The 13,100-nt window shown below is 36.1% G+C and overlaps 1 protein-coding gene across 1 annotated transcript in view; it reads right to left on the bottom strand.

The window, feature by feature from the left end:
- Positions 1-472: 472 nt before the first annotated feature.
- LOC145674640 (uncharacterized) overlaps positions 473-13,100 on the bottom strand; it is a 29,307-nt gene continuing 16,679 nt past the window's right edge. The window contains exon 3 of the mRNA XM_081744858.1: positions 473-4,121. Within this exon, the coding sequence (XP_081600984.1) occupies positions 2,723-4,121 (1,399 nt within the window). The 3' untranslated portion in view covers positions 473-2,722. The remainder of the gene's footprint in view (positions 4,122-13,100) is intronic.

Raw genomic sequence — 13,100 nt, forward strand, 5'->3', positions numbered from 1 at the left:
GCAAACTTGTAGTGCTTCTCAAGTTGATGGAGGTGCTGCCGAATCGACTCTGTACTCTCACTTAATTCTTGTCGTTATTCTTCATACGTCTGGCTACTGTTCGCCTCAATTGCTGCCTGGAGATGTAAACTTTATACATGCTTTTGTCTTCCGGCAAGTGGTGCGTCCTGAAACTTGTTAAACCACCGCTGCACTGTGCGCGTAGTCACGACATCATCATCAAATACCTGGCTTATCTTTCGCAACGCTGCAGCGGAGTTTGACCGCAGTTTGAACTTGTACAGGCTACAAATCCTTATGAAGTTCAATGGAGGTCCCATGTTCACTCTGTCCTTACGAAAGTTAAAGATGTAACTAAACTGCCATAAGCAAGTAGTATGTTGGATATACCTAGATCAACAAATGACCATAGCCTTATCTCCATTCGCATTCAATTCAGAGTGTGAGGTCCAATTGAATAAAAACCACCACAAAAACGGACATAACTTTATTGGTTAATTTACATATCCTGAAATTGGGCAGTTTTGTGGCAAGATTCGCCCATTATAAGATTTTGAACTTTTGCGCTTTATCCGAGACAATTAAACACACTTTAATATACATGTATCAAAGCATTCCATATAACTCATTTCCTTAATGGAATCTTGCCCTCACTAAAAGTGTCTATTTCTGGTTAGCTTTGTAACATATCAAACTAAAGGAAAGACATTCCACATTGTTGATGTTAGTCAGTGACCGCGTTAGTGTTTGGTTTGGTACTCTACCTTTAGGTTAGTTCGGCATTGCTCAGAAGTAATCCTACAATTAGAGCTACCATCTAAAATTCCCCCAAACGTGAATCTTAGACGTTGCACGTCAAAACGAGGCGAAGTAACCAGTCGGGTGAAGTTGAGCTATTTACCGTACTTGAGCAAATGCGCTTATTAAAATATACTTCCTCTTCCTATCAATGAGCATTAAACTCATGAAGGTGACATATTTATTACATGAGAGCAGGTGGCTAGTACACTAAAACAAGGTATTTCCGCCTAAGTGTAAAAATAATGCTTTTACAAATTCTACAAGCACTATAGGGATCGACTTCATGTAAGTGTTCATCCAGAGCTTCTTAAGCAATTTTCAATAATAATATAAAAAACAATAACTTTTTTAACAGATTTCTCTTGTTAAAATAAAATTTTCGTTCATATACTGGAAATTGTATGTATAAAAATTATACGCATGTTCAGGTATTTTTATATATGAATTTAAATGCTTCCTCAAATTTATATTATTATAAAATACGGCCTAACATATTCGGATGAAAATTTGAGCTCTTTCGTGGCTAAGTGGTTAGCATAGCCGTTTTTGGCGTGGGAGATCCCAGGTAGATTTTTGGTTGAAGCCTACGTGGTTCGGATGCCACATCAAACAGTACGACTGCGTCTCACATAGTCCCGCTGCTGAAAGGGACGTTAAATTCATCATGAATTCAAGTCGATTGAAAATGTCTTTAGAAATGTGATTTTAACTAAACTTCTCCCAACCACGAAAACGGATGAAGGTTTTCGTCTGTATGTGTAAACACGTAGTCTCTTGATGGTGGTTTATATATATTTTTCTCAATTCTATGTTGCCACATGTGAAATTCTCCTACTTTCCTTCTCGAACTTCTGGCAGCGATGATGTTTCTTACTTGTCCGTGCAAAATTTTGTCTTGAAAATTTAAACTTCAACTACATAATTGTGATTCTTTAATCGATTTTCTCATCCCTATGAATATCCTGTATTACCAAAAGAGAATTTTTTAAGAAATAAGTTCTTTACGTGAAAGAAATAACTCTTCTGAATGACTAAAATGTGAGTTGTAAAGTATCTACTTTGAATAAATTTATCTCACACTTTTGGAATACATGATATGTTCCAAATGTTTGGGTTAGCACGTACCCTGCCATCGTCCAGATTTCAATAAATTCCTTTTCAAACTCATGGCATGCCAACTTTCACCTGTGGGTATCTCCATGTGTTTTCTAAAAAATGTTTTTTTTTTTTTCAATAAATCAACATATATTTTTGACTATATCCCTGGTATTCTTGTATCAATTTCTTCATCCGTATGAAGTTTTGAAGAAATATTTTCTTAAGAGGTAAGATGCTTCTGTTCTGAATAATATGTGTGTAGCACTGTACCAACCCTGAATTGATTTATTTTTACCCTTTTGGCATATATGTTTCAATTGCTTGTATCAACACATGCCTCGTCGAGGCTCACGATAAATCCTTTTTCGAACTCTTCCTATTTGCCAGCATTTACATATGCATATCAGGTTGTCTTTTGCAAACTTTTATTCAATAAATCTTTCCAAACACTAGTTCCACACGTGAGGCTTTTCTCTTGCATGTGTTAAGATTAGTCTTGCCAAACTAGAGCATTGACTATAGTAAATATCCCTTTTCACACTCTTGACATATTTGATTTTTCTCATCCATATTTAATAACATGTATGCTGTTGAACATATTATACTAAATTGTTTTCAACACTTTTGGGACATTTGAGCTTTTCGCATATATTAACACGTTTTGTGACAAATGTTTCCGCACACTCGGGGTATGCATATGTTTCACCCGCATGAACATGTCTTTTCAACTATGAAACTTGGTTATACGTTGTCACATTCAAGACACGTGTAAGGTTTCCGATATGCAAGAAGAGGCAAGTGGGTTACCAAATTTGATCTTTGACTAAACAGCTTCCCACACTTGTAGAGTACAAGATTTTTCGTCTGTATGTACTAACATGTGTTTTATCAAATATGATCTTCCATTAAAACACTTGCCACATTCTTCGCATAAGTGAGATCTTTCACCGGTATGTACTAAAATGTGTCTCGCTAAATCTGATTTTTGACTAAAGCCCTTTCCGCACGTATGCTTTCTTTCTCCTGTAAGTGCTAACATGTGTTTTACCAAGTTTGATCTTCGATTAAATACCTTTCCACACTCCAGACACTTGTGAGCTTTTCCACCTGTATGAACTAACATGTGTTTTACCAAATTTGATTTTTCATTAAATCTTTTCCCACACTCCCCGCACGAAGAATATGTTTCACCTGTATGAATAAACAAGTGCCTTCTCAAGTTTGAAACGTAATTAAATGTTTTTCCACATTCGTTGCACATATGAGGTTTCTCCCCTGTATGTAGAAACATATGTTTTACCATATTTGACCTTTGATTAAATCCCCTACCACACAGATGATACGTATGAGGCTTTTCACCTGAATGTACTAACAAGTGTTTTATCAAATTAGGCTTTCGACTAAAATTCTTACCACATTCTTTGCACGAATGAGGTCTTTCACCGGTGTGTATTAACATATGTGTTGCTAAATCTGATTTTTGGCTAAAGCACCTGGCACACTCTTGGCATGTGTAAGATTTCTCTCCTGTATGTGTCAATATGTGTTTTCCCAAATTTGATTTATGACTAAACCCCCTTCCACACTCTTGACATGTAAAAGATTTTTCACCTGTATGTACTAACATGTGTTTTACCAAATTTGACTTTTCAATAAATCCTTTCCCACAATCCTCGCATGCATAACATATTTCACCTGAGTGGATTAACACGTGTCTTGCCAACTTTGAATGATTAAATCGTTTACCACATTCTCGGCACGTGTGAAGCTTTTGTCTTGTATGTACCAACATGTGTTTCACCAAATTCGATGTTCGATTAAATCTATTTCCACACTGTTGACAACAGTGAAGTTTTACACATGTATGTACTAACATGTGTTTTACTAACTTTGATTTCCTATTAAAGCTTTTCCCACATTGTTGGCACGTGTGAGTTTTTTCACCTGTATTTATTAACGTATGTGTTTCTCTCTTATGGGGTTTTTCTCTTCTACGAGTTAACTTCTGATTTACCGAATTTGATCTTCGATTCAATTCCTTTCGCCATTTATCACAGGTATTAGGTTCCGTACTCACATGTGTTAACTGTCTTGCGAAATGTGATCGATTAATTTTTTTGTCAAACTCCTTGGAGGTATCAGATTTATTATGTGAATGAGAAATTATTTGTTTTTGTGTAATAACCGTATTCCCTTTTTTGAAAAGGGCATCTTTGTCGAACCTGTAACAAATTCAACGAAAAAAGAAATCAAAATAGTGGAAAATCATACGAAACAACTCAGAACTACAAAGGTTTGCATGTAAAATATAGCAACAAAGGGAGTTTGTTTCCTAATATTGCATACCAACTGTTAGAGATTGAAAGGCATTCACTTTTAATTTACTGACAAAGTGTAGTCTGATATGATTGTGCCGGTACATGAATTCTTGGAAAAACACAGAATCGAGAACTATAAAGACGTTCCTTTCTATCATTTCCGCCCTCAGAACTACAGAATATACTTTCTTTATTATCGCAAATTGTCACTATGATTATATATACGATATCAGACTGAACTCAAGTAAAAACGGAGTGATGTTACAGTATGGAAGGACATCTCATTATTACAGATGAGTATGGAGGTACAGACTTACTGGAGATCTTTATATATTATATCATTAACTAGCAGCGTTCACCCTGCTTCGCTGGGGTCACCCCGGAACGCAATAAACTTTGTTACTTAGATAATTTTTACTTTTTCGCTTTCAAGTGATATGATAAAAACCATAGAAGATTGGAGTAAATGTTAACATTATATCGCCTGTTATTTATGTTAACCCGCCGAGTGACACGGTCATGTGGGTTGCATATAAATACGGTTAGATTTAGCTATGATGAGCTAACAAAGGATTTGTACGTTATGGACACTTGAATGGTCAATTATCTCAAGACACTGGTAATTGAAAATTAAAGTGATATGATAAAAACCATCTAGGGTCCAAATCTTAATAACCCCCCAAAAATGAAAGAAATTGGTTCAGCCGTATTAGCGTGATGAGCTAACAAAGGATTTGTACGTTCTCTTTTATATATATAGATTATTGCTCCAGAAAATCTAATAATGTCTGGAGTTTGTTGAATTTAAACATACTAAAAACTTAATGTAATGTAAGGGAAACAAAGGAAGCCTGAAAAACAACCTGTAAAATTTTTACGTTTACGTCATTTCAAACCGTATACAATCTCTACTAGTTTTTTTAAGAGTCACTCAAAAAAAGAAAAATATACTGCATTTGCAACACTTCCATTGCAAGGCATGTCAAAAAATATCTCCTTGGCCTAACAATGTTGCATCGTGAAAAACTTACATGATTATTGTTTAGTACTTTAAAAGGTAAGGAAAGGCGTGCCAAGATAAAAGCTAACAGTAAAGCAGAACTTGTTGAAATGAATTTTCTAATAGGTTTACTCCGTACCATCAACTGAGTTTTATCATGTTACTTTCGTTGAAATAGGTATCATGAAGAGAAGAGGGGTATTAAAAATAGGTGAAAAGTACCATCCCAGGAATCTCTCTTCTGAAAGAGAGAAAGCTTAGCACATAAGCTCATAATATATATAAAAAGTAAATAAATAAAATAAACTGTCGCGTGGACCAATGTTTTGGGATATACTGCATTTAACTAGGAGAAGAGAAAGAATCTGCATACTATTCCTCAACACGTAAATTTGACACTCAACTTGTCTGTCTCTAGCTCTGGAAGAGGTGAAACGCTTAAAATTAAATTTTACACTGCAGTTAGTACTGTCTCTCAACCGGCTTTATTTCATTTATTTATGAATTTACGTTGCATTCATTGAAATTAATATCCTATGAGTAAAAGAACGGGTTTTGATTCTACGCCAAAAATAGAATATTTGAAGAACGACTATGTCAAGGACATATATTTGCTATATATGTCCTTACTACTACTGCAACGTAAATTCAACTGAGGCAGCAGAAAAGGAAACTATTGCTAGGTCAGTTAGACTTTAGTTGCGTTGATCTTGAGTTTAAGGTCCCTTTTCAGCAGCGAGGATATATGAGACGTGGACCTACTGATTAACGTGGAATCCTGACCACATGAGCTCCCGCCGGGAATCGAACCTGAGTTACACTTTACTTCACCATTATTGATAAATTGGCAAGTTGCCACATTGGCACCCCGGTTTTCCCGACATGATCACACGAAAAACATTGTAGACTCCAGGTCCATTCTAGTTCCAAGTTACCATTTGGCAGACTTATGCCGTACATATGGGGCCACCTTGCTATCCAATTTCAAAGAAATTAAATTGGTACTTCTGAGATATCAGTAATGCAATTTTTTTCTTCGGAAAGTTATATTTGATTTTCATATAAATGTTCTTGACGTATCTTGTAGCCCATTCTTTCCTCTTCAAAATTGTATATAATTTTCCCTCTAGCTTAATATTTATGGGAAATATGACCAATTCAAGCTAACAAGGTTCTACAAATCAAATTTGCCCGTTTCTTACAAGCCTGTACTCTGAAACAACAGACGATACTGGTTAAAATTTGGTGCATGATCATTTCTCATAGGGGCTTATATGTACACAAAGTTTCATCGAATTCTGAGACGACGATGTTTTATCCTGAAAATTTGGTTTTCAGATGGAATGGTTCATATGTATTTAAAAATACCGTATGTTTTATACCATGAAGGGCTTTGAATTAGTTAGGTGGTGTGTGTATCCGAGAGGGCGTGGGTCAATAAAAATTTCACCCGTGTTCACTCAACACTTCTTACCACGATCCACTAAGCAAACTACTATCACTGTTCCAAAGCACTGTGATCCACCGCCACCTACGCAGGTCGACGTGTAAGCAAAACTTGCTCAAGAAGAGAATATATATGTTAAGATGTTTTTATATGTGCTTTATTTAGTTAAATGTAATATATGATTGAATTGAATTCTACGTGGTGAAAGGAAGAAAACACAGAACTTGTAAATTTTGTAGTCAATAAGAGTGTAAATCCCTATAGTTAATCATTCAAACGTCCCCTTCCTCCACAGTAAAACTGGATCAGAAAATTATGAAATAAGCAGAGCTGAATATTAATTATACCTAGCCTAAATGAAAGAGACACGAAACTGCCTGGAGAGGTTCTAGTGATTCCAAAATGAAGAAGTCATTTCCTATATAAGTGAGGCACTGTAGCTGAAAGTCTTATATGTTTCCATTCTTCTTGTTTCTCTTTGATATCACCCACTTTATTTCTATCAAAAGACCTCTGTTTTATTTCTCACGCAAGGTACATATCTCAAATGCCCTTATTAGTTGTAAGCTTTGCGACGAAGAATATCTGCACGTAATCCCCGTATATGTCCTATGATTTTGAACTACACAGAACCGGCATTTTTCCCGTTCACAATACAATACAGATGAACATTGCGTAATCTAATTATGCATTAATTTACTTCTAGGAAATAACGGTACCACTATCAATCAAGGAACATATAATGAACAAATGTTCTTTAAAATACAAATCAATTCCTCACTTGAAAATCTGAAATTTGAGTTACGGAGCATAGCATACATTATCCTAATATATTGTACGCTTCCCATTATATTAAACAATTATAAAACACCGTTTGCAATGCTACTCATTGAAAAATGATCTAACGAGTTATCATTAAACACGAAGAGAGAACCCTAAAGATATCATGTGATGATATTTCGATATAGACCAAGTATTGCCGTCTTAAGTAATTCATATAGCCTCGCTGCTGAAAAGGGCCATTAAACTCAAACTAAAATTGAATTAATTAATGCTAAGTATCGAATAAATCTATTCGATTGGGAAAATCGAATCAACAGAATAGTTAAACAACTCGTGGGAAAAGAACTGAATAGAATAAAGAATATTCTTTTATTTTTAATCTTGTCAGATTATAATCGAGTTTTAATAATCATGAATTATGTATTCTTCAGGAAGTAGCTAGGCTACACTTAATTGTAGCTTGGTTAGTTTATAGTTGAACGTCTCATGACTATGCTATCAGGCTAAGCAAGAAAAGGATGATGAGATGAATGACAGTGGTGAAATGAGGAAAGTGGGAGGCACAGGAGAACTACGAGAAAGATGTTCATACACCAAAAAACCCACATGGGATTTCGGATTGAACGAGGACCCCAGTGCTGGAGGCGGTCATCCTTCCAGTGCGCCAACGTGGTCACCGTAGCATTGTCAGAGTTCAAAGAACAGACGGAAGCGTTCTTTAAGAGAAAATATTATTTTGCCGGAAAATGTCATACGAAAGTAGTAAGAAAGGTAATTTAATCTATAAGCATTGCCAACGCAACGGTAGATGATCGTATGATCAGACCAGCCACCATAAATTATAAACAAGTATATCATAAAATATAAACACCTGCACAGATACACGAATGCTTACCAATGGAGAAAATTAGGCCATATTGTAAACTATTTACAAAAGCCGATTTTCTGGATGGTATAATGGGAATTCGTTCGTGATATAACATATATCAATGTTAAAGCAATCACAATAAGTAAAAGTGGATTATCTAACGTTAATAGCTTAAAGAAAGAATTCGATATCTTCATGTAATCTGTATTTAGCACTCTTATTTATTATGACATTTTGTATATAAAATAAGGTTACAGTTTATAACCTAACCGATATATAAACTAATATAAAAATATGATCAGTAATATAAACAAACATTTTGTCTGAAGGAGGAAAGTTACAATTTAGCCAGTGTGGTACCGTTCCTAATAGAAAGCCAATTACTGCATTTTCCGTCCAGTAAATAACAAACTTTTTCTTGCACTCAGTGTTTCACAAAACTTTTTACTAAATAGTCTTAACCCTCGGTTAGTCGCAACATTTAGATCCAAGGTTTTTGTCGCAATGTATCAGATTGATACATTCGCTTTCCCTTTGATTTAGTACTAGTAGTTATTTTTTATTATCTTTTTTAAAAAGAACATGAAAGCATTGGCTTATGCTATGGTGATTAGTTACGTCGCATTGTGTTTTAAATGTTCTAATTTGAGGAAAAAAAAATTGAAAACATTATGAAATCACAGTAGCTCAAGAAAAAAAAAGTCACGAAATAAGTCGCAAGGTATCAGACTGATACACAAACTTCTGGAAGCTTTCTTCTTTATATGCTTTTGTATCTAAAACACAAACATATTACATATTGCTTTTATTTATTCAAAACCTAAAGCACTAGACAACTAAAGCAAGATTATTATAACAACTCAATCCTCCGTGAATGATATTGCTAAGCACAAACACTGTTTAGGAATGTTGTAGTGTCTCTAAACAAAATAAGTATAGGAAAGTATATAGAAAAAATGAACTTATATTAAGTCATTATACTACTGATATCACGTTAGTTCGAATTCAAAAAAACATAGAAATGTAAACAATCACAAATCTTTACTCGTCACTCGATTCAACTGGTATTGTTCCTAATCAAGGAAAGCAATCGGTGCACACGGGATCCATATGCTGGAGACAAATTGATCGGCTGCATTTCTTGCATTTAGTTCTGGTCAATCTTCGTTTTTTGTTCTTCCTACATAAATCGCAGCTCCGTCGCTTTTCTGAACGTTCAGGTCCTTCACCAACCGATTCTTCATCTGCTCCATTTGCTGGTCGATACTTTTCCAGACTCGCTTGCAAAGCAAAAGGAATCCCTTGACTTAGAAGACTTTTCTTGCAGAGCTGCTCATGCACAAGCTCATGACTTAGTTGTTTCAAGAAACGCCTCCTAGTAATTTTAGCCTGACCATTACCTAGAAAGATTATTTGTGAATTTATACCAGCTATATTCAGCATCGAGAAAAATACAACATACGGCCAGCGCTGTGTATTTCTGGCTACATTGAACGAGGCACACATTTTGTCCAAAATGTCAACACCTGACTTCGTCTGATTATAAAAGGTAATCATTTCTGGCTTTGCGGCAATTCCACTTGTTTCGTCTATACGATCATCAAAATGCTGGCTTGATACTACTAAAACATTTCGGTTTTTCTTCGGTACATAGGAAACGAGAGCAACATCATTCGAAAATGCAAATATGCTTGACTGTTCAGGCCTATACTTTAGATTCAAAAGTTCCAGTCGCAACTGTCTTTTATTTTTCTTTATGGTTCCCACATACGATAATTTCCGTACTTTCTAGTCAGCAATTAGGTTCAAATCGGTAGACCAATTGTCCGCAGTTATATTTCGTCCTGTTCCAACTATGGGCTGCACTAATCTCTTGACAACATCAGCCGGCTTGTTACTAATGGAATAAGGTCCGTCAGGCATTTTTCCTGCATAAATTTCCATGTTGTAAGTATAATATAATTTTGCATCAACCAATACATAGATCTTAATTCCATACTTAGCAGGCTTTGCAGGGGTGTACTGTTTGAAGCGGCAACGGCCGCGGAAAGCATCCAGCTTTTCATCTATAGTAACATTAGTGGACAAAGAATAGTTCTTGTGGCAGTTTTCAACAAAACATGTAAACAGTTCCCGAATAGCAGCAATATTGTCCACCTGTTTTCTTTCGTCTCGTGTAGTACGGTCATCAAACCTGAGGCATCTGATCAGAAATCTAAATCTTCGGAGACTCATAACCTGTCTAAATATTTCCACACCATCCCCATCAGTTCCACATAAATCATCCAGTGTCAGTCTATTTGAGTGCAAAGTTCCGGCGAAATAAAGAAGACCAATGAACCCCTATACTTCACACAAATCGGTATCACCTGCATCACGTTCCCTTTTGAAACTACCCTGCACGATATTTATGTATTCATTAGTATATCGAACGATGTCTTCAAGCATTTCTTCAGTGAAAAAAATTTGCCAGCACTGTAATGGAGTCTTACTTTCTTTAGCAACACCAATCACACCGGGAAGCTTTACAACTATATTTTGGGGAGGCACTCGCTATTCATTTGCCGCGGAACAATTTGCCACTTTGTAGTTTTATCTCTACCAAGGTACACTAATTTCTCATTTGGGTCACGTTCTTCATTTGTTTCACTTTCTTCTTCAGTGCCACTCTCTTCTGTTTCAGAATCTGTTTCACATACATTCTTTTGGATCAGTGTCGGCAACGTCACTAAAATTTCAGCTGGATGAATTGACCGATCATCATCAAACAATATTTTCCGAATTTCTTGAACATCAATCGAATCAGTGAGATTAAATACACGTTCACGTTCTGCCATAATATACAGCAGCAACTGTGAGCTTAAAACTTGAAATACTTCTCTAAGAATAAATGAAGAAAAATTGAGCTAACTGAAACATAAAATACCTCTCTTCTAACACGATTAGTTGCAACCGTTCTATCTGATAAACAGCCGTAACTACAGCGCCATGTGCGAATGTCACCGTCAACTCTACTACTCATAGTTTTGTAGGGTGGAGCTTGAGGAACACACGGAACGGGCGCCGCGAGCGACATCGCAGTTAAAAATGTGCGTAGAAAAACGTTCAGCTGTATCAATCAGAACCCCATGCGACTAACCGAGTGTTAAGGCTTTACCCACTTTGTATCTTTTTTAAAGTATTGATGAGTGGTCGTTTTACTAACAAGCACCTTTTTATAGGAAAAATCGCTCTTGACATTACCCACAATCATGTGAGTATTCAATCCTAACACTCAAGGCTTGTCGTAACGAGCAAGTTTATAGCAATTTTCAGTTACATTTGGATATTTATTTCATTTCCGAATTGTATCATCTTTTGCAAAGAAAACGAGGGAAGGGTGCGATGTCACTCGGAGATAATTGCACCAAATTTGGTGTAGGAGTAGGTAATGGGAATAGAAAAGAACGTGTGGATGCATTCCTTTCGCAGGCGTTCGGAGTCAGAAATAATGGACCCTACAGTTTAGAAGTATGGCCTGTCAATGAGATATTGATGGGGCGGAGCCGTTGCTCGCTGTTGCGACCAATATAGAAGAAGTTAAATAAAGTAGAATGAAAAAAAAAGAGGAGCTAAACACAAAATATACCAATGTCCTCCCTAAGTCGAACCAGGCGAATGCAGGGATACTAAATCTATAAACTGCCTCTGCCATTACCCATCTTATCTCTTGCCATTGGGTATCCATCACTAGTTAGCCCAATGAAATGATACTAAGCAAATAAAGAAAATATATACACTGAAATAAATCGATGTCACGAAACACTCATGTTCACTTTGTGTTCATACTATTAAAATGCAGTATTTGTGAAACATGTGTGAGTTATATTTGGAGTCTTTAACGAAGTTGTTACGAGGCTGATTCTACCTAATACATTTTGCTGGTTTCTAGTGGTGACTACTCAATTCAAATATTTTCTTTATCCTTTTGTTAAAATAGTTGTGTTAATGAACAGTCTTCTATGCATTCAGTCGGTTATTTTTTGTCTTGGCCGTTCACAGTCGTTACCATTTTAAACATCACTAGCCGCGAAATATATATTTAAATTCCCCTCACAAACCGACAATACTTTGTTTCTGGTGGGTCACGTCGTAGGTATCAAACACCCGTACAAATGAAATCAGTTAATATTTGTGGGTTAAAACATCTTATAGTGTGAAGGAATACACCAACTTCATTTCGACCACTTCCCTGAAAAACTTCTGGTGACATCCATGATTAATTTCTGTATATACAGGGTGGTCCAAAAGTAGGTATACACCCTTGCATTGATTAAGCATAACATTCTAGTTTATGGGTTTATTTGCTTCGGCTCTTCCGAGCTTAAGATGTAAATAAAAACACATTAAGAACAAAGAATAAAGAAACCGAGTCTGATGGATAAAAATACGGAATGATATAAAAAGCAATGACCTGATCAGTACGGTACGGTATACCTACTTTTGGACTATGATGCATACCCATTGAGTAATTGCAGGGGCAGTTGATAGATTTAGTACCCCGGCATTCACCTGGTGGGACTGAGAGCGAATGTTGGTGCATTTGCTGTTCAGCTCGTCTTGTCTGTTTTCATTCTACTTTATTTAACTTCTGCATTGGTCGCAACAGCGAACAAAGGCTACGTCCCACCAATATCTAAGTGACAGGCCATACTTCTGAATTGTTGGGCGCATTATTTCTGATTCCGAACGTCTGCGAAAGAAATGTTTCCACACGTTCGTTTCTATTCCCTTAACCAACTTCTA

Source organism: Thermobia domestica, chromosome 17, assembly GCF_964235325.1.
Source record: "Thermobia domestica chromosome 17, izTheDome1.hap1.1, whole genome shotgun sequence".
NCBI lineage: Eukaryota > Metazoa > Arthropoda > Insecta > Zygentoma > Lepismatidae > Thermobia > Thermobia domestica.